Genomic DNA, 19,685 nt, shown 5'->3' on the forward strand with positions numbered 1-19,685 from the left:
TAGCTGGTGATACCAACACTGATCAGTGGTTGATTACAACCACAGAACAGCTCGGTTTACACGACCTGGAAGAGGCATTGACCGCAAGGGAACGGGGAAACGGTTGCAGTACCCTCATTGCGGAAGGTGTGCTAAAGGATATCAAAGTATCTCACTGGGAAACGGATGCAGTATCTTTGAGACACGGAGGATTTCCAAAAGATCTACAGTTGAAACCGCAACGAAGATCTGCGTCCATCACGCGAACAAGGCGTTAACGGGAAACACTTGCAGTACCGTCACGACACGCAACCTAACACTCAATTCGTTGATCCATTCCACCCACTGTTACCCTCGCCTGAACAGCCATGCTGCCAATCCCGGACAACCTCCCGTATCCCATCGAGGAGAAGACATGGGGGAAATCCGTCGATACACTGGATGAAAAGAACCAAACGGAAGGAATACTAAACGGCCATATAACTTGTGTACTACGGGCATGGAACATGATGCGCATTACCAACCGTGCCCTATGGAACGATTTTCGCGAAGAATTCGATGGATGGACTCTGGACACATTGAAGGTGGCAAGCAAAACCGCATTAAAGATGCTTCGACTTCATTTGACAACCAATGGAGTATGGATCAAGATAGCTATAGGGGTATCATACGCGAAGGGATTGTATGACTGTCTCCAGGAGGACACTCAACACGAATGGACTAAAGAAGACATCGAGGCCCATCTGAAAGAGCACCCAGATAACTTCAACTCCAGATGGAACCCTGCACGCGGCCAATCATCGACTATCCACCTAAATGCCCCAGCAGCACGAGCTATTTCGGTAAACCTACCAGATCTCCAAACCCCACAACCTAGTATTGCGAAACCACACGTCGAGCGAACCGACCATGGATGGGAAGAAGCCAGATCCACAACGCTCGACACAGCCTATACGGGCAGCCACATACAGCAACAACCTAGTTACGACAGAGCCCAACAAAATACCCAAGATATGCCGCTACCGAGAATGGTCGAAGCAATCACGAGGCAATATAGTAATACGGACGACAAGTACGGTGGAGGACTGTATGACGACCTCAACACGAAATTGGTCAGGTTCTACGACATCTGTGAAAAGATCGGCCTACGGGAACATCAATTCCATATTGCGTTCTCGCTTATGCTCAAAGGGAAAGCAGAGAAGTTTTATTTCACAAGGATCAAGGGGAAGGCAAAAGATTTTCCGACAATGGTAGAGATGATGAGGGCCCACTTTGACACAGAAGAAAACCGTCAAAGATCTATCACTGAATGGAGAGAGGCCACCTTTCCGAGAATAATTGCACAGAATCCGGAGAAGTCGCGCTCGGAATGCCTCGAGATACTGTTCGAAACACTCGAGAAGATCCAGCCAGGATTGCCCCCAGAACACCGGTCGGAGACGACCCTACGGGAACAAACTATAAATGCCTGCAGAGGTGTCGAGGAATGCAAATTCTCTATATATAGGCCGGCGAGCACCTTGGAAGGAGTACAAGCTGAACTGCGATCAGCAGTTGCCAATGCGACTCTTTCATCACAGTCGGGGCAATTTCAAGCTCATGAGGAGTACGACGTGCATGATCAACATTGGACTGACCGCACATACGGAGGGAGAGGTCGCGGGTACAGCCGTGGAGGTTACAACCAGCGCAGAGGAAGCTATGGATACGGGAGCAACCGTGAACTCACTCCCTTTCGTGGATCAGGACCGCGAGGAGGCTACCGCGGAAGTCCACGGGGCAATCAAGGATCCCGCCAAGGGAGATGCTATGTCTGTGGACGACCAGGATGCTGGTCGAAGTATCATACCGGAGAAGAACGAAAACGATCCCTCGACAATTTCCGCCAGCAACACTACTTCACGACGGGCCAGACAGCCACCCCACAGGACTTCCAAATGTTCATCAGCGACTTTGAAGGCACGGAGAAGATCGAAGGGCTAGACGACAGCGATAGTCATGACCCTACCCAGATGCTTGCAACTATAACTATTGAGGATGATGAGCACGAGGGGTTCGTGACTGAACTCGGAGACGTCGATGGAACAAGAATGATATCCATCCTGAACGATCAGGCAGTATACCACTTCTTCACCAAGGACGACATTTTTCAGCAGCGACAAGCCGACGGGCAGGCTATGGAAGTGTTCACACTCGATAACCGATATTCATCCGACACGTTCCAAGGCATCATGCCAGACACTGGAGCCTCTGGGGTTTCGTCCGCTGGAGAACCTCAATTCAGGGCATTATGCAAGCTTGACCCCAAAGTCAAGCTCAATACATTTCGGGCTGCGGAGCAGAAGATCAAATTCGGAGACGGGGATCCAAAACCCTCTTTAGGGACCGCTGATGTCGATACCCCGATTGGCACCATTACGTTTCATATCCTACCCACGAACACACCATTCCTCTTCTGCCTCAAGGACATGGATGCTATGGGGGTGGAGCTCCGAAACAAGAAAAACGTGCTCGAGAGAGGAGACAAGAGAGTACCCATCGTACGTAAATGGGGACACCCATGGATGTTGCTGCACAATCTAGAGGAGATAGCAGCATGGAGCCACCTTACCGAAACGGAACTACGACAACTCCACCGACGTTTCGGACACCCATCAGTGCGGAGATTAACTCGAATCCTTCAACGCGCTGGGCACGACGTAAATTCACAGTGCGTGGACTATCTCACGAAATTCTGCCACCATTGCCAGATGAAAGGTAAATCCCCAGGACGATTCAAGTTTACCCTGAAAGATGACTATGAATTCAACTACTCAGTTATCGTCGACGTCTTATACCTCGAAGGAAAACCCGTTTTACAAGTCATCGATGCAGCCACATCGTTTGGCGCTGCGAGATTTCTGAGAGATATGTCTGCACGCAATTCTTGGGACACACTTCGTGCATGCTGGATCGATACCTACCAGGGACCACCGGACTATGTTGTACACGACGCGGGGAAGAACTTCATATCTACAGAGTTCAAGCAGCTTGCATCTTCAATGTCGATCAAGGTCAAGGAGGTCCCCGTGGAAGCCCACAACAGCGTGGGGAAAGTGGAACGATACCATGCACCACTGCGCCGCGCCTACGAAATTCTCAGGGAAGAGCTCAAGGACGAGAATATTGACAGGGAAATGATTCTGCAGATGGCTGTGAAAGCTGTCAACGACTCAGCCGGACCGGATGGAATTATTCCAACATTGCTTGTCTTTGGGGCATACCCGAGAATGACCGAAATGGATCCACCATCACCCTCGGTAGTCAAGAGAGCTGAGGCTATCCGTGCTGCAACCAAAGAGGTCCGTCGCCTACATGCGGAACGCCAGGTGAATGATGCTCTTGCCATCCGCAACGGGCCCAATATAATCACTACGTTGAACCTACCATTACAATCAGATGTTCGAGTCTGGCGCGAGAAAGGTGGATGGAAGGGCCCATACAAGCTCTTAGCGGTGAATGGAGAGACTTGCACCGTTGATATGCCACACGGTCCTACGAATTTCCGGTCAACCATTGTCAAGCCCTACTACAGGGAAGAGTGCCCAGAGGCGGAAAGAGGACAACGACATGTGAGGGAAGACGGTGACCAAGAGGATAAAACCGTTGATGCGAAAAACACGGAAGAGCCCGACAAACCGACTGAGACCCAACGGCGAGGCCGAGGACGACCGCCAGGATCGAAGAACAAGCCGAAGCCGCAGGTAACCGTGCGGCGGAGCACTCGACAGAATGCTGCTAATCATCAAGATCTCGAGGATCAGTTCATCAATACTATCCTGGAAGAACAGGATGTCTCAATGGCGCTCATGACAAACAAGGAACGAGCCGACATGGAACTGTCTATCAAGTTGAGGGGCGAAGGGGTCATCACGACCCCAGGATTACCATTCGATCAATCTCGGAACGAGGAGATTGATGGACTGATAGCGAGAGGCGTGTTCGACTTCGTACAATACGACCCAATCAAGCACGCTGGCATACGCATCTTCAATTCGCGCCTAGTCAACGAGATCAAGGGCAAGGCTACGGGTGCGCCCTTCGAGAAGTCACGACTTGTTATCCAGGCCTACAATGATGAAGGAAAGGGGATGATTCTCACACAATCCCCAACCATCCAGCGAGCCAGCCAACGAGTTATCGTTGCACTGGCCCCGTCACTGAGAGAGAAGGGCATCAGTCTGTCGATCCGGGACATTACACAGGCATATGTCCAGTCAACGACCTCATTGAACCGACTGATTCTGGCACATCTCCCTAAGGAGACCAAGAGCGAGTTCCCGACAGGCACAATCATGGTAGTGCGGAAGCCGTTGTATGGAATCCCTGAAGCCGGAACCCATTGGTGGGCAACATACCACAAGCACCACCGGGAAAGGCTCGGGATGGTCATATCTACTTACGACCCATGCTTGTTGATCTCAACAGCGAAAGGAGCTTTCGGTGTTGTCGGAATGCAAACCGATGACACTCTGATTTTAGGGTCCGACGATTTTGCCAAACTTGAAGAAAAGGAATTAGTGGAGGCAAAGTTCAGCGCTAAGCCCAAGGATACACTATCTCCAGAGGACCCGCTGATATTCAATGGCTGCGTCCTGACACAAAATGATGGAGACGTTGCCGTTGAGTTACGCCAGAAGGAGCAGGGTAAGAGACTCAAGCCCATCGACCACAAATCTACGGATTTCAAGCACGTATACATAGAACAACGTGCTCGCGGGGCGTACATTGCAACGATCTGCCAGCCGGAAGCTGCATTCGACCTATCCGTTGCCGCCCAACACCAGGATCCTACGGAAGCCGACGTCAACGCGTTGAACAAACGCATCATGTGGCAAATGAAGAACCTGGACAGGGGCATCAAATACATCGCGATAGACCTATCAACTGCGAAGCTCTTCGTATTCGTCGATGGATCATTCGCAAACAACAAAGATTTCAGCTCCCAGATCGGATATGAGATCATCCTCGCAAACGAGTCCACAAAGAATGAGGAATTTGAGATCACCGGAAACTTAATCCATTGGAGCTCAACCAAGAGCAAACGCGTCACCAGGAGCGTCCTAGCATTGGAGATCTATGGGATGGTGGGAGGTGTCGACATGGCAATTGCAATCGGCACAACAATCAAGATAATCATGGACCAACTTGGTTTTGAGAAGATCCCTACCATTGTATGCACGGATTCATACTCTCTCTACGAATGCCTCATCAAACTCGGAACCACCAAGGAGAAGCGCCTCATGATCGACATCATGTCACTTCGCCAGTCATACAAGCGAAGAGAGATAATGGAAATAAGGTGGATCAACGGGAGCGACAACCCAGCGGATGCAATGACCAAAGCAGACCCCAACAAGGCCTTGGAGAAGTTCATCAGCACAAACACCTTACGAGTGCGAGTTGAGGGGTGGGTGGAGAGACAATAGGATGGTATCGTGAGACCTACAGATGCAAGGAAGGTACAGTATGATCGAAGTCGTTTTTGTTCGTTCGCTTTTGCTCGTTCGCTTTATTCGTTTTGTTCGTTCGTTCATTCCCTACTTCGTCCATTTCCTACTTGGGGACACTGGGCCTTTGCACAAAAGAAAAGTTGCCAGTGTCGGGATATATCCTCCCGTCAGAATAAGCAAAGACATGTTGTACGTAATCTTGCTAAGCTGCGGCTCCCGCCGCATGGATTCAGGGGTATTTGGCCTTGACCGGACACACATCTATCATACACGAATCAATCAACATTTGCTTTAGAAGCATAAACTGTTCACTTAACTGTGTACACAGGACCTAGCTGGTGATACCAACACAGTCTTTTACGAGGTCCAAGGCTGCCAGAGCTTGTAGTCTAAAAGACTTCATACATTATGGAAGAAGATGAAATTTGAGATACGAACTGGGATTCGTCTTGCCAGCCATTTAGCAGGCTTCTTTTGCGGGTATACGTTAATCGAGAGTCCGATGGGTTATGATGGTCACTGATTTGACTGCACGTTGGATACTTATACCCCGGCTGAGGAGTCACAGGATGCCATGATTCGGCATGCCTTCAATCCTACTCCCAGGATTTAAGTCGCGCTTCCTCGAGCCCCGAGCCCGTTCCTATAGCTATGAAGAATCACAAAGGCTTTTTTAAGATGGACGACGTAAAGGAGCAGGGAAAATAAGTGTTGCTGTTTGTGTGCTATCATAATATTGTCCCCCATAAGTATTGAGCTATGAGTGGCCCTCCAACGAACTTAGACGGTGAAATCCACAGTCTAGAGCCATACAACACATTTTCATGTGCCAGTCTAGCCACTAAGGCGCATAAAATATGATTACATACTTAGTACATACATGAGGGGTTCTGCGGTGGCGGGAAGAAACCGCTGCGAAGAGAGCCCAACTCTCCTTCGGAACGGCGATGTTCCTTTCGAAGGAGAGGATATACGAGCAACATCTGTGTGCGATTACAAGTACGGAATATTTTGGACCCGACGCAAGGGGGAGGGACTCTCCGCAACAATCCCGAATAGAACATATCATTTATCGGGCGACAACCTACGGCAAAATCCAACCTACCCATGAATAATCCCAGCGAACAGGGAGCATTTCTTGAGGAGGAAAAAATTTTGTTGGTTTAAAGTATTGCCTAGTACGTGCGCCTGCTATTTAGCTTGCGCCCGACGTCTTTCTTTAGATCCCGTCACCAGGCATTCGACCGTGCGGAAGGGAACTTGATGGTACCTATCTATTTTAATGTACCCAATAGTTACAATCTAAACAATTTAAGTATATTGAATCACTACATAAGCCAAATTTTCCGTCTCGTATTAGCTCTGTTCGGCTGCTATTCTTTACCCGTATTCTCGACAGTTAAAGTTAAAGCCGAGCCCAAAAAGTACGGGTCCGGGTCAATGGTGCCACTTAGCGCGTCTCTCTCAGTTTCAAAGCTCTCAACAAATGCCAACAATATAATGTCGGCGCGGTCCCAGTGACTTCAATTGCGGTCGTTAAATCAGCAATGAACTGTGAAGACACGGGAGGTTTGACATTCTTTGGTGGTGACATTCCGTGAACTCAGCATTATTGTCTTCCGAAAAGGCGTAGCTAGGCATTCGGGAATCAACCAATGGTTGTAGCGCGGGATCACTTGACTTGGCGGAAGTCGACTAGTAGAAGCTGTCTCCAGACACTCATGAAGTCTGGCATGCCGCAGATCAAATTAACATCATTACAAGACCATCTTGAACGAAACTAGATTCCTCTCATTCGGCAGCTTGACCTCGAAGCCTGTAATCATCGGCTGGCTGATTACCCAGATTTGGAATCATTGTTTCTGGCTCCATAATGGAGCCCGAATCCGCACATTCTTGGACAACACCCCTCCTCTGCGTAATGTGAAGAACCCTCCGCATATATTTCTCAGCAGAGATGCCAAGCTCATGCTGAACCTTGCGGCCGAAAAGAAGCAACGAATAACGGCATCGATTATGACGAACTCCATTGGTGTCTTGCTCTTCCTGCCGCGTGTTCAAATAGTGTCGAGAACCACTCCCATAAATCAAATCTGAATTTGGGTTGCTCGGCCTCTGCACAAACTCAACCAATCGGTTCAGAATATTGAATTCCAGCTTCAATTTCACACTGTATATGAATCCTTTGACTGCTGTTTGTGACGCGTATCTGCCCGCAAACTCGAGTACCAAGATGCAGATGTCCAGCACTACCACTGTGATGCTAATGAATAAAAGATGTAGAAGAAGTCTCTTGCCGGCGTTGTCGTGTATTTCGCTGATGGGTTCCTCAGAATGAAGCATTTTGTTTGTCTCATACACGTAGAGACCCGAAATGATGACCTCTTGAACAAAGAATATTGAAACTTGAACTCTTTCGTATACCGCGTATGGTACAGAGAAACGGACGAAGAGAGGAGAGTTAGATCCGTAGCAGAGGATTGTAGTCGGAATATGCAGTATGATCGCATCGATGATAATCATGCCTAGAACCAACCAGAGGATGATGTGACTATGCACGATCAAATGAAGACGAGAGTACAGGACCATTGACTGGCCTGTTACCATCATACACCAACCAGTGATTATTAATGTAACGTAAAAATATGAGATAGACTTTGCAAGGTTGAAATCCTTGAGAATGAACCCGATGGAGTAGATAGCAATTCCCCATGTTGCCACGAGGAAGCTCCAGAAATAGAGGCCGTTTCGTCGTTTGAAAGTTAAAAAAAGAGTAAATGTTAGCTCGACTACATTATAGATGGCGACTGACAAGAATGATGAGACGATATAGGTGACTGGAAGGGGAAGCTCAGAATCAAGAGCACTGCCAATGTCATTGAGGGACATATCACCTAGTGATGACAGGCTGATGATCTAAGTATTCTGAAGGCTGTTTGACTTCTCGGTGATCACAGTGGTCATTCGAAAAGCTTTTACCTGGGATAATGATGATGCACAATTTTAGATTATGCATGAATGGGAAATAAAGTATGGCATCGATATTGTTTCAGTGTTGGGGAAGGTCTACTCCCGATATATTTATTGCTCCTGATGAGTCATGGATGAAGCTTAATTGATATGTTCTATGGTCGAGACATGCGCTAACGAATCATAGATTTTAGAGCTGTGATTTGCCACTGAGATTCCCTCATTTGTTCGAACGCGCTTGGAACCTCAGTAACACGCACGAATGAGATAATGAGCTAGTCTGTAGTCTCATTTCTGAAACAACTCGACTATTAGCAAGGGTTGCGTGAAAGTGCAATAAACTTAGGTTGCCAATTCAAAAACTATGTTGAAGTGTATAGTAGAATGTATCCTTATCTGTACTCCAGCCGCTCTTCTGTGCGACGTTCTTTCGGTTCGAGCTTTGTCGCGTGCTCTTGAGCGACATTCTGTGCCTGTTATGTTTCTGTAGGTCCTGAGGCGGCTGTTTTGGTACATCGTGTTTCTAGGTAATTACCGGTCTAGCAAGCGGCCCGGGATAATCACCCAAAATTAACCGGCAAAAGGGATGAGCGGAAAAAGATCGCAGCTTCATTAATTGCTTGTTTCAGAAGAGGTTCCATGGAAGGTTCAAAGAGACACTCAAAATAGCTGCATCAAGCTGTCAATTCTTGCTTACTTGTCCTCGCTTGCGTTCGGCTTGACCATGCTAATCGCTGGGAAATTTGTCCTCGTAAATCAGAGTTACTTACAGGGCTCAGGAATACGATTTTCCTTTCTTTCTTAAAAATCAACCCTTTATTAGTAACTTAGCCCATGAGACGATAAATTGATTCCAATGTAGGCAGAAAAAGTGAAACACTTAACAACATCATTGAAAGTAGCCCGGCCGACAAGTCTGCATACCGAATCAGTTTATGCGACGTTGGTCGTCAGAGATTCATCATCGAAACGAGCAATCATCATCGTTGAGAACAAGCTAACTGGGACTGCCTTATGTAGAAGAAATAGCCAGTGTGTATTTTGAAAGGTAGAAATTGGTGTTTATGAATGTTGACACGGCGCCTCATTGGTGTTTCGACTTGTGGTGACTGCGTCACGAATGTTGAAGCGACGTTGATGTCGTGGAATATGACCTCAGAATAGATCTTTATCGAGATGAAAATCATGGTGCCACCCACAACAACATACACTCAAGAGTGAAACAGTTCAACAGGCCACACTATGAGGTTCAATTCATTCAGAAACTTGATCACAGCTACCCAAGCGACGTGGTGGTTGCAACTCTATAAAGATGTCCCTGGGCTCAGCACAACGATCATTTCAAAAACACCCCCAGTCAGCCCAGTCTAAGACATAAGCAATTTCTCTTCCGCCTTGCCTGTTTTTGTGCTGATGCGATTCCACATATCAAGTTCGGCCTCTATATATTAACAGAACGAGAGAACACCGAGTGGCACAAATCTGCATCGGAGTTTGACCTTCACCTTAGAATTTCATTCTGATGGTACGGGACCTGATCCCTCCAACTGGTGACTATACTGACGCCTGATACACCACCTCTAGATTGCTGACGCTTGATGGAGGGCTCCATTCATGGCAGGTATGTGCATCGATGCCGGCACTTGACACCACGCTGACTTCATAGCTTCCTAGATAATTGGCCCTATTGCTAGCTTTCTAACGAATCCAATCAATATCTGTGCCTGCTCTCTTTTTGGGAATATTTTTCAGCGGGGAGAATAGGAAATGATACAGAGAGCTCCCCCTCCTCTCTGGTGACAATGTATGACAGATCGCGCCCCAAGCAGCCCCGCATCAAGGTTCAATACTACAACTATCATCGAAAGCTCTCCGAAGACCGGTTGGTAGGATCTTTTCAGTAAGGCTTCTTGGTCGGTCACCAAAACAAAGAGCGGGTTACCACAGGGATTCGCAGCACGAACGATAGATCCCCTTGCTAGTACGTCTTGACGGTGATTGAAGCGTGTCGGTTAGTGCGGAAGCTACCGACCCATCGGAAAGCGCGTCAAAGGGTTAGACACCCCTTCTGTGAATTTGAGCCTTGAGGATCTTGCCCTGCCTCACGCGACTTGGGATAAAGAATGAGGGGACGGGACGTGCGCGAACGCGTAGGATGGACGTGGTATTCGCTTGCGACTTTATTAGCTAATCATTTCATTACCGCACCATGATCCACTAAAAGTCTTGGCGACGGTCCCCAATGGCTGGAAGCTTTTCCCCGAACAGTTGCCTCTTGCTTTCCTTGTTTGCTGTACTAAGTTAGATCGAATATCTGGGACAGAGGCGGCACCTCGACCTCCTGAACTTGGTCTCAGCGACAACGTATAGCAATTTCACTAACCGCGCCCTTTCCCCGTATGGCACAGTTCATACAAAATCAGTTCCGGGGCGAAGTCTTTGAGACGACGATGCGGTACGGAAGTTTTGCTCCCCAAAAGAAGACGACTGAATCTAATACGGCCTAGGTATTCTTTAATACAGCCTTTGCGAAGTAGTGTCTTCGGGCTTGTCTGGTTGGTCTTCTATCTTTGAACCTCGAAAGCTGAAACTCACCAAGGTATCACTCAAGCTCTGCCGAGGACCGGAAATCTCATCAGCGTGTCACGGTGCAAAAATATTTGGACCCATTTTCAACGGCAAGCAAGACTAGGCATATATTGCGGGAAATTAAATTATTGAGACATATGAAGCATGAAAATGTTCGTGGAGCAAGATTCTATACATTCACCTGAGGATTTCCACTAAAAGAATAGGTTGCCGCTGTCGTCGATATATTTATCTCTCCTTCGCACGATGTGTATGCCACTTCAGAAAATAAACTTGAAAGTCAAAGTCTGACAGTCTCCAGTTACCTTGTTACGGAGCTAATGGAAATCAATCTTCAAACACTTTTGAGAACAAAGCCCATGCAAGGAGAGTTTGTCCAGTACTTCTTGTACCAGATAATGGTTCGTCTGTCAACCACTGCTAATCATTCGTCGCTAATAAGATTCCAGCGTGGACTCAAATATATTCATTCGGCCGGCGTCGTTCATGGTGACCTGCAGCCAAGCAATATTATGGTGAGCCATAACTGTGACCTCAAAATCAAGGGATATGGACAGCCGCGAGTTTACGGTCCTTGGATCACTCGCCATGCCTCTGCCCAACACTATACGGCCCCCGAAGCTATGTTGGAAGGCCAAAAATATGGCAAGCCAGTTGACATTTGGAGTGCAGGCTGTATATTTGCCGAGTTGTTACAGGGAAAGGTTCTTTTCCCTGGCCAAAATGATATTCAACAATTTCATATGATCACGGAGCTGCTAGGCACACCGTCTGAAACTGTCACGAAAAAGATGACCAATGGAAATGTTTGTCTATGCTTTATATCTTGTTGTGGCCACGAGTGCACGGGATGTTCATTATGGTATAGCAGTATCCTCTAACAAATCTGCGTTATAGGTTATCGATTTCATCCAGACACTTCCGAGCAATGAAGGTCAACCATTGTCGGAAAAACTTCCTGGCATTGGATCAAAAGGTACGTTTTGATTTATCCAGGGACACCCCTCCGTTTCTTGTGAACCTAGATGCTAATAATATCAGCCGCTGAACTATTGGAGAATATGCTTGTTTTTGACCCCCAAGGGAGAGCTACTGCGCCCGAATCTTTGGAATTTGCCTACCTAGCTCTTTATCACGATCCTACAGATGAACCGGAGGCTGAAGAAAAAGTCGATTGGACATTCAATAACGCCGATCATTCAGTTGACGCTTGGAAAGCGGAGTTGTATGCCTGGCCATCTAAATTTATGTTGAATTGAAATGCTGATCATGACATAAGGCATTGCGAAATACTCGATTTTCATAAGGAAGAGGTCTTGAGAGCGGCCGTCCACCGATGGCTTCATGGCAGTGAAACTGGTCCCTCAGTGGTTAATCGCCAATAAGGCGCAGGTGATTGAGTTGCAACCTACTTGCGTCAGCAAAGGCAAGAGGAGACGAATACCAACTTTTTGGGCCTTAAAATTCCTCGATTTAAATATTAGATATACAGACTCCCATGCCGAAACAACACTTTATTTATTAACTACTTGTGGGCAGCCGTGTCGTACTATAACTCTTTATCGTCCGAGAAATTTGCTCTTTCGTGGTTTACTAAGCCATTGCTCCTTGCTGGCAGCGTGTCGTCAATACCGCAGTTCATACTGAACTAGTTTAGCCTCGAGATACCCTTTAAAATGAAGAAGAACCGCAAGTTCAGGATCTCTCACAAGCTATTTAAAGCTACAGCGGCGAGAAGCGTGAGTCCGGGACAGCATGAAGCAGTGGAGGACCAACGATTGACGCGACTCCAGCATTCATATGTGACGTGGAACGTTGCAGACGACAAGTCTCCGTGTACACAAACTTGCGACGACACAACAAGATCCACAAGGGCGACACCGGCTCCTGCGTCGAAGATAATAGAGTGTTTTTATCTCTCTAGAATGCTAACTTTCCACATAAAGGGCACGTCTATGGTTGCCACGGTTAGAAGCAAACTGCAAAGAAGACATTCTTTCAGTAGTGCATGCCCACTATTTTTACTTAACTATTTTTCCCTGGGACTTCCCCAACCGCGAGTCTGGCTTCCAGATCCTCAATTTTATGAATCAAAGTCCCATTCCGCTGTTTTGCAATCTCTTCCACATGTTGAATGCAGTCGTCCAAGTGGCCCATGTCTTGTTCATAGAGCTGAAGCATGCTGGCTAAATTGTTTCTCTCAAGCTGGAGCATACTGAATTCGTATCCAATACTCTCAAGAGCAACCTCAATCCAGTCTTCTCGACTACCAGCACCTGAATAGTAAAGCATGAATAGCCATTCTATTCTTCGAGCTACTTCCATATATTACCATGGTGTCGTGTTTGAGAAACATCTAGATAGGGCCGGAGTCGGATATCTCTTCGAGGTGGCATATCGACCTAATCTTTTCATCTGTTTACACACACACACACACACACACACAATTCATTAACGCCCGGCGGCGAAGCCGAAAGGGCAACTATCACTATTTTATCAATACATGTCCCTAGTATATGCCGTGTCTCCTTGCAGCCCATACATGGTTACTTTCTGTATATGTCATCTTAACTGTCATTATCGTGGTGGATCCTCGCGGGATAGTAATTTTGTTAGTAGGCTGGCTTGAAGGCGCTTCTTCAAGTGTTCAACATCCTATTCTCGGCAGTTAAAGCGCGTCTACCGTCTCTGGCACGAGGTGGTGGGTGGGGGTTAGTTCGGGGGGGAGGGGTTCGTTTATGTTGGTCGACATGGCTAAGTGGCATCCAGTCGGCCCGTGGCGATTGCAAACCGTATTGAGGCTCGCACTGCTTCTAGATTCGGTATCCAGTTCTGATCATCTGACGGCGACTTTCCGCCCAGGAAGAAGGATATATTCCCTCGGTGAGCATGGGTACATTGCAGCATTCCCGTCCGGTGTGCGGTCCACTTCCGACATCAAAAGAGGAAGTGTTCCACGGTCTCTCTTGCTTGTCCACATGCACATTGATCTGTCTCGGCGACGCTGATTCGGTAAAGATATCCGTTAAGTCTTGCCATGCCAGTCCGGAGTTGGGCCAGCACGCTTGCTTCTTTCCACGATAATTGATCATACAGCTGCCGGGTGTGTTTCCCTGGGAGTGCTGCATCTACTCGTTTGGAATGTCGCCCTATATTCTCTGACAAGCCTTTGCTGGTGACTGCTTGGGACCGTGCGATGTTCAGGGTGGTTGACTTCATTCTGTGGACCTGTGCTTGAGGGGTAGCATCCTCTTGTGTCGCGACTCTGGCCTGCTCTTTCGCCAGGCTCAACAATTGGTTATGCTCGCTGGTCGGAACCCAGCAGATATCCATTCGGTTTTCGTGTCTCCGTAGTCTTTGGGTCAACTTGTATATCTGGCAGATATGTTCCTGGCCTGACTGCTGTCGAGGATTCCTCAGTGTAAGTCCCGCCGCTTTGTTGCTGGTGAGCAGCGTGACCCTGCACCGTTTCAGTCCCTGTAGCGTACCCAGTGCGTATGCCATTGCTGCCAATTCGCCGGAGTATGGGTTCTGCTCTGCTCTTGCGCCCAGTGTGACAGAGAAGGTCTTCAGCCTCAGCTTACGATACCGAGGTGGCTGCTTCTCGATCGCCACGCCGAATCCTACCTTCTCATTTCGTGCTGAACTGCTGACCGCAATACGCATGACTCCGCCCGTTTCGGTCTATGTCTCTGATGAATCCTGTCTATCGCCGTGTATACGTTCCTCCCATGGCGCTAATGTAAATAGATTGATAGTTTCCAGTGATTCCATCTCGATGCTCTTCAGCGCGTCTGCGACCTAATACAATGGCGACCGGTGGTATCTTCTGAATTTTCTGATCTGAGCTGTACTCCTGCGGAGGGGATTGGTTACTGGTAGGGTGTGAATGTCCGTCCACATCTTCACGGCTCGTCTCCAGAACCGATATCGTGCAGTAGCAATGTGAGCCTCGGCCTCCGCCACGCTGGTCGCAACGGTGAGGAACGTTCCTACAATCGCCTGCGCTCCGACTCGTTGAACCCGGTTGATCGACCCGATATTCTTGTTCTTGAAAGCATGCATCCAGACATTGGAGGCGTAGTCCACCACCGGGGCCACAGTAGCTGTGAAGAGCTGCCGCGCTGTCGCTGGGGACAGACCTCGGAGTCGCCGAAGCTCCATCACTGCCTCTAGGCCTTTGGACGCCGCTCTCGCGACATGTTCCTTGTATTTGAGTCTTGTATCCATTATCACGCCAAGAATCTTAACATAGTCTTTAGGTTCAACGGTCTCTCCCTTAATGATGAATAGCTCCGGGTCCGATTTGTGGGCCTTGGGGGCGAAGTGTATAATGGCAGTTTTCTCTGCTTCAAAGGTCGCTCCACTTCTCTTTTCCCAGTCGAGTGCTTCATTGACGATCGCTTCAATACCGTTCCGGTTGCTCTGCACAGTCGGTCCGGTCACCCACACAGTAAAGTCATCCACGAAGGCAATCACTCCTCCCTGGCCGTCGATCTGTCGTTGTACGAGATCTGCGTTGAAGAAGAGGTATAGGATGGGGGACAGGGGTGATCCCTGAGGCAGACCAGCCTGTGGGAGGCTTCACGCCTTAGATACTTGCCCGTTGATCTGGATAGTCGCCGTTCGCTCCGAGCAGAACACTTCGACCCACCGGAGTAGGACCTCCGGTATCCCTCGCACTTTCACCCTCTAGAGCAGTCGTTCTTTGCAAACCCCATTGTAGGCCCCCTTGACATCGAAGCTGATCAAGCTCAAGACCCGCCGGCCACGCCACGCCGCGTAGATTTGCTCTTACAAGAGTAAGAGTGCCTGCTCCGCAGACCGCTGCTTTCGGGCCCCGAAGTGACTAGTTAGAAGCAGGCCATAGGTCTCCACCGCGTGTGAGATCCTTTCTGCGATAATTGATTCCAGTATCTTCCCCAGTGTCGCCAGGAGTGAGATCGGCCTCCAAGCCTTCGCAATGGTATAGTTCTCTTTGTTCGGTTTCTTCAGCGGTATAATCTTCACATGTCTCCATTGCCTCGGTAACGTGCCTTCGTCCAGAGATACCTGGAATAATTCTAGAACCCGGTATTTAACCGCATGCCACGTCATCTTCCACACTATCACCAGTAGACCGTCCTCACCCGGCGCTTTCCAAGACTTTGCGGCCAACAACTGCCGTTCGACCTCTTCCATAGTGATGGCCGGCATATCCACCGGCGCTCTTTGTGGTCTAGTTCCTTCCCCATCGATATTTTCCGGCAGGGGCGGGAAGAATTTGGTCAGTAGTTCTTCTACTTGCTCTTTGTGATCAGTGGTAATAGTTCCATCTGCCCTGAGGAGCTGCGGGACCTTCCCGAACGCTGCATCGTCTCCCGACTTCAGGTATTTCGCGGCTTTCCATATATTATCGTTATCAGCCAGAAACTCATTCCAGTGCTTCTTCTTTTGTTTCCGAATTGCATCGTGGTATTGTTTCGCCGCACTTGCGGCCATTTTCTCCAGGTATGGCACCTTTCGCCCTACACGTCGCTGCGAGCGGGCGTAGTTTCTCCAATATATGTATATCTGACGGAGCTGTGTTAGGTCACCCGTCCACCATCGCTTTACGTGTGGCGACGGTTTAGCCCTCGGTATCAAAGTATGCACTGCCTCCGACACCGCAAACATGAGGCGGTCGGTTTTCAGCTGCACTGTGCCTTCTAACGGAGTGGTGGCTAGAGTACTAGTAATTCTGGCATTAATTTCCTTCCATGGTGCGTTCTTCAGCAGAAGTCGTTCCGCATGCTGGGGGGTCTGCCACAGCGCATCAAAAACAGTCTCAATGGCACAGTAGTCCGAGCCATGTTCTGTTCCGTGTATTGCACACTTGACCATCGAGTCTGTCAAGTTTTCCGAGACCAGGACGAGGTCGATCGTGGACTCACAGTCCCCAGTCTGCCCTCCACCGTACCATGTCTTTGTGCCTCGTTTGAGTAGGCTACTCAGAGAAAATTCGTTCATGATGTCGATGATTAGTTCCGCCTCTCCTTGCCTTGTCAAAGACACGTCGTCTCCTCCCCAGAGTTGATCATAGCGGTTGAAGTCCCCTACAACCATAACCTCCACCACCGTCCCTAAATCTTGCTGTACCTCTGTGATTGCTTTTCTAAGGTGATCGCATGCGTCGTCCAACGCCGAGGCATCCCCTCCCTCTACGTAAACCGATGCCATAAAAATCAGTCGCTCGGGGAAGCGGATGACCACCGCTGTCAGATCCAGCGACTCGATCGGCACTTGCTCTGCTTCCACTTCCTTATTGATCCAAAGCATGCTTCGGATCGCCCATCAGCCCTCCCTCCAGGTGGAGGGAACCACCTTAGTCCATTTGTGATGTCCCATCGGGGTTGTTAGGAGCCGCCCTTAGATTCTTCTCGCTTAGAGTTCCTGAATCGCTAGTGCTACTGCCCCCTGAGTTTCTTCGTCGTTCATTAAACTGTCATATACTGCTCCCTGTTTCCTCATATTCAGTTGGATTATTCGGAGTGTTTTATTCATAATGTAGCGGATACAGCTTCTGGCAACTTTTGCTATATAATTCATATAGGCCTCCGCATAGAACGCACTTTGGAACCGTTTGGGCGCAGTTACTATGGCGGTGGCCCTCCATAGCGCATCTTACACACCTCTGGCCGTTCTTACACTGAAATACCTTGTGGCCAATATCCTGGCAATTGTAGCATTGCATCGGTCGTGGTCGATATTCAAAGACACTGGTCACACCAGATTCTCCCCCAGCGTGAAAAAATCCATCGGCCAGCAGCCTCTATACATCGGTGCCTTTAGTTAGGTAAACGATCATAGACCCATAGACCTTAGCACTTCCCTTTCTACTGAGCCATACAATCTTCGCAACGGCCACCTCATTCTCCTCACTAAAAGCGGCTACAGCTCCAACTCGGATCTCGTCTTTTTCGTCTAGCACTACGGCTTTGTTGACACTGTCCACCTTGATCGGGTACAGTTCGTCACAAAGCACCCAAGCTCCTGTGCCGATCTTTGCTTCCGCCACCCTTTTAACCAGCTGATACTCAGCTTCGTCTCGGCAAGCTACCCTAATCCGGTTAGTGTTCTTCGGGTCCACAGTAACAGCGCGACAGCGCCAGTACATATGGCCTTCCATCGTCCGGATCTCTGTCTCAACCACCGCCCTAATTCAGCCTGCGGACATTCTCTCGTTTTCATTGTCTGCCATCTTCGAGGTATCTATCGTACAATATAACGTATCAGTAAAGGTGGTCGGTGTCGTATTCGATAATAAGAGAGTTCGTATGTTACTCGGTTGACTGGTTGGAGGGGTACGGGCGACATCTGCATAGGACGGGGAACCAGTGGGAACAGGAGGGCTGATGGCATCGCACAGGGAATAAATTTCGCGGAGGATCTCATCGTAGCTGTTCTGTAAGCATGATTCGCAGTACAATTGCGGTGTTTGGGGCATATTCGTCAGGCTCTGGAGCTCATATTGAACTTCTGCGAGGGTAGCACCAAATTCTTCCTTGACTTTCTAAAGTTCTTCTTGAACTTTCTGGATCTCTTCTCTATACAAATCATCTCGCTGTCTGATCTCTCTCCTAAGTTTGACAAGCTCCTTCACTAGTTTGGCGGTATTCAGGTCCTCACTCTCTGTCGAGTCGTCCGAAGCTACCGCGTCACGTTAGGCTACTGTTTTGTCTTGGGTTCTCTTGCTCTACTGGGAGCGCGTCTCTCTCTGCTCAGTGCATTTCTCCTGCTCTTAAGCATAGTTGTTAGGTAGTCTGGTGGTGCGTCTCGGTCTCAACAGTCGCGGTGGTGGGTCTTCGTGATCGTCGCGGTCAGAGGGTTCAGGGGTTCGCATCGCGGCCCGTCCCGACATTTTTCGCAATGGATACAGCGCTTCCCACTTTGGTTACAGGGTCTTCCAGGTGCTCACGATTAAGATTGAATACAGTCGTCAAGAGCCTATACTGGTTCGGTTCATCTGTTTACACTAATATTCGAAAACAGTTTCCCCTGCGGAGACTCGGACTTTCTCTCACAGAATGTAATTAAACCGATTTTTACAATGGAATGATCTAGCCATAAACTATCCTAGCAATGATTGGCTATCATCTCGAAGGTATATCCTATTCCGGTTTAGCTTCGTAACGGGTAAAACCCGAGAAATAACATGTGTGTGTCCAGAGGGGAAACTGTTTTCGAATTTCTCTGTACTAGAAAAGTTTCACAGGGTTGTACTAGGTGCCAGCCAAAACTTCACGAAGGTAAGAAAGGATAGAGGGCCTGCGGGAGGGGAACACAGCCGCTTAGTAAGTAACTAACGTGCTTCACCACCGAATCGGCAGCCCCACCGAGTCGGCACCCTATCTACATTACCACTATATATATTGAATATAACACAACCACCATACAATATATTGCAAAAACTAGGCACTATTCACAACTGGGCACCTATTGCGCTTGTGCCCTGGCTCTCTGCAATTGGTACAGCGCTGCTTAGGCCTCTCAACCGTCGTCTCTGTAGTAACCGCAGCACGCCGCGGTACCAGTTTATTGCCATTTGGTGCTCATGCTCAATTTGTACACGCAATTGCAAGTCTTCGGCGGTTATACCACCTTCGTAGGGTAATTGCCTATTAGGTAAGGCCT

General features: G+C 48.5%; 5 protein-coding genes across 5 annotated transcripts; 3 read left to right on the forward strand and 2 right to left on the reverse strand.

The window, feature by feature from the left end:
* Window positions 1-347: 347 nt before the first annotated feature.
* N7533_010614 (uncharacterized protein) lies at window positions 348-5,450 on the forward strand (the record flags this gene model as incomplete). The annotated part of the gene is made up of 1 exon (XM_057107264.1): window positions 348-5,450. One exon carries the CDS (start codon window positions 348-350, stop codon window positions 5,448-5,450), a length of 5,103 nt encoding a protein of 1,700 aa, XP_056956481.1.
* Window positions 5,451-7,265: 1,815 nt separating this feature from the next.
* N7533_010615 (uncharacterized protein) lies at window positions 7,266-8,363 on the reverse strand (the record flags this gene model as incomplete). Its single annotated transcript, XM_057107265.1, has 1 exon — window positions 7,266-8,363. The coding sequence occupies one exon, from the start codon at window positions 8,361-8,363 to the stop codon at window positions 7,266-7,268; it is 1,098 nt and encodes a 365-aa protein (XP_056956482.1).
* Window positions 8,364-10,843: 2,480 nt separating this feature from the next.
* N7533_010616 (uncharacterized protein) lies at window positions 10,844-11,136 on the forward strand (the record flags this gene model as incomplete). The annotated part of the gene is made up of 2 exons (XM_057107266.1): window positions 10,844-10,899; window positions 10,968-11,136. The coding sequence occupies 2 exons, from the start codon at window positions 10,844-10,846 to the stop codon at window positions 11,134-11,136; spliced, it is 225 nt and encodes a 74-aa protein (XP_056956483.1).
* A 34-nt stretch (window positions 11,137-11,170) lies between these two features.
* Window positions 11,171-12,292, forward strand: N7533_010617 (mitogen-activated protein kinase HOG1; the record flags this gene model as incomplete). The annotated part of the gene is made up of 5 exons (XM_057107267.1): window positions 11,171-11,185; window positions 11,240-11,283; window positions 11,335-11,434; window positions 11,483-11,839; window positions 12,092-12,292. The coding sequence occupies 5 exons, from the start codon at window positions 11,171-11,173 to the stop codon at window positions 12,290-12,292; spliced, it is 717 nt and encodes a 238-aa protein (XP_056956484.1).
* A 766-nt stretch (window positions 12,293-13,058) lies between these two features.
* Window positions 13,059-13,325, reverse strand: N7533_010618 (uncharacterized protein; the record flags this gene model as incomplete). Its single annotated transcript, XM_057107268.1, has 1 exon — window positions 13,059-13,325. The coding sequence occupies one exon, from the start codon at window positions 13,323-13,325 to the stop codon at window positions 13,059-13,061; it is 267 nt and encodes an 88-aa protein (XP_056956485.1).
* Window positions 13,326-19,685: the final 6,360 nt, after the last annotated feature.

Source organism: Penicillium manginii, assembly GCF_028828005.1.
Source record: "Penicillium manginii strain IBT 31320 chromosome Unknown utg000007l:1.0-2284322.0:1.0-2285126.0, whole genome shotgun sequence".
Classification (NCBI taxonomy): Eukaryota; Fungi; Ascomycota; class Eurotiomycetes; order Eurotiales; family Aspergillaceae; genus Penicillium; species Penicillium manginii.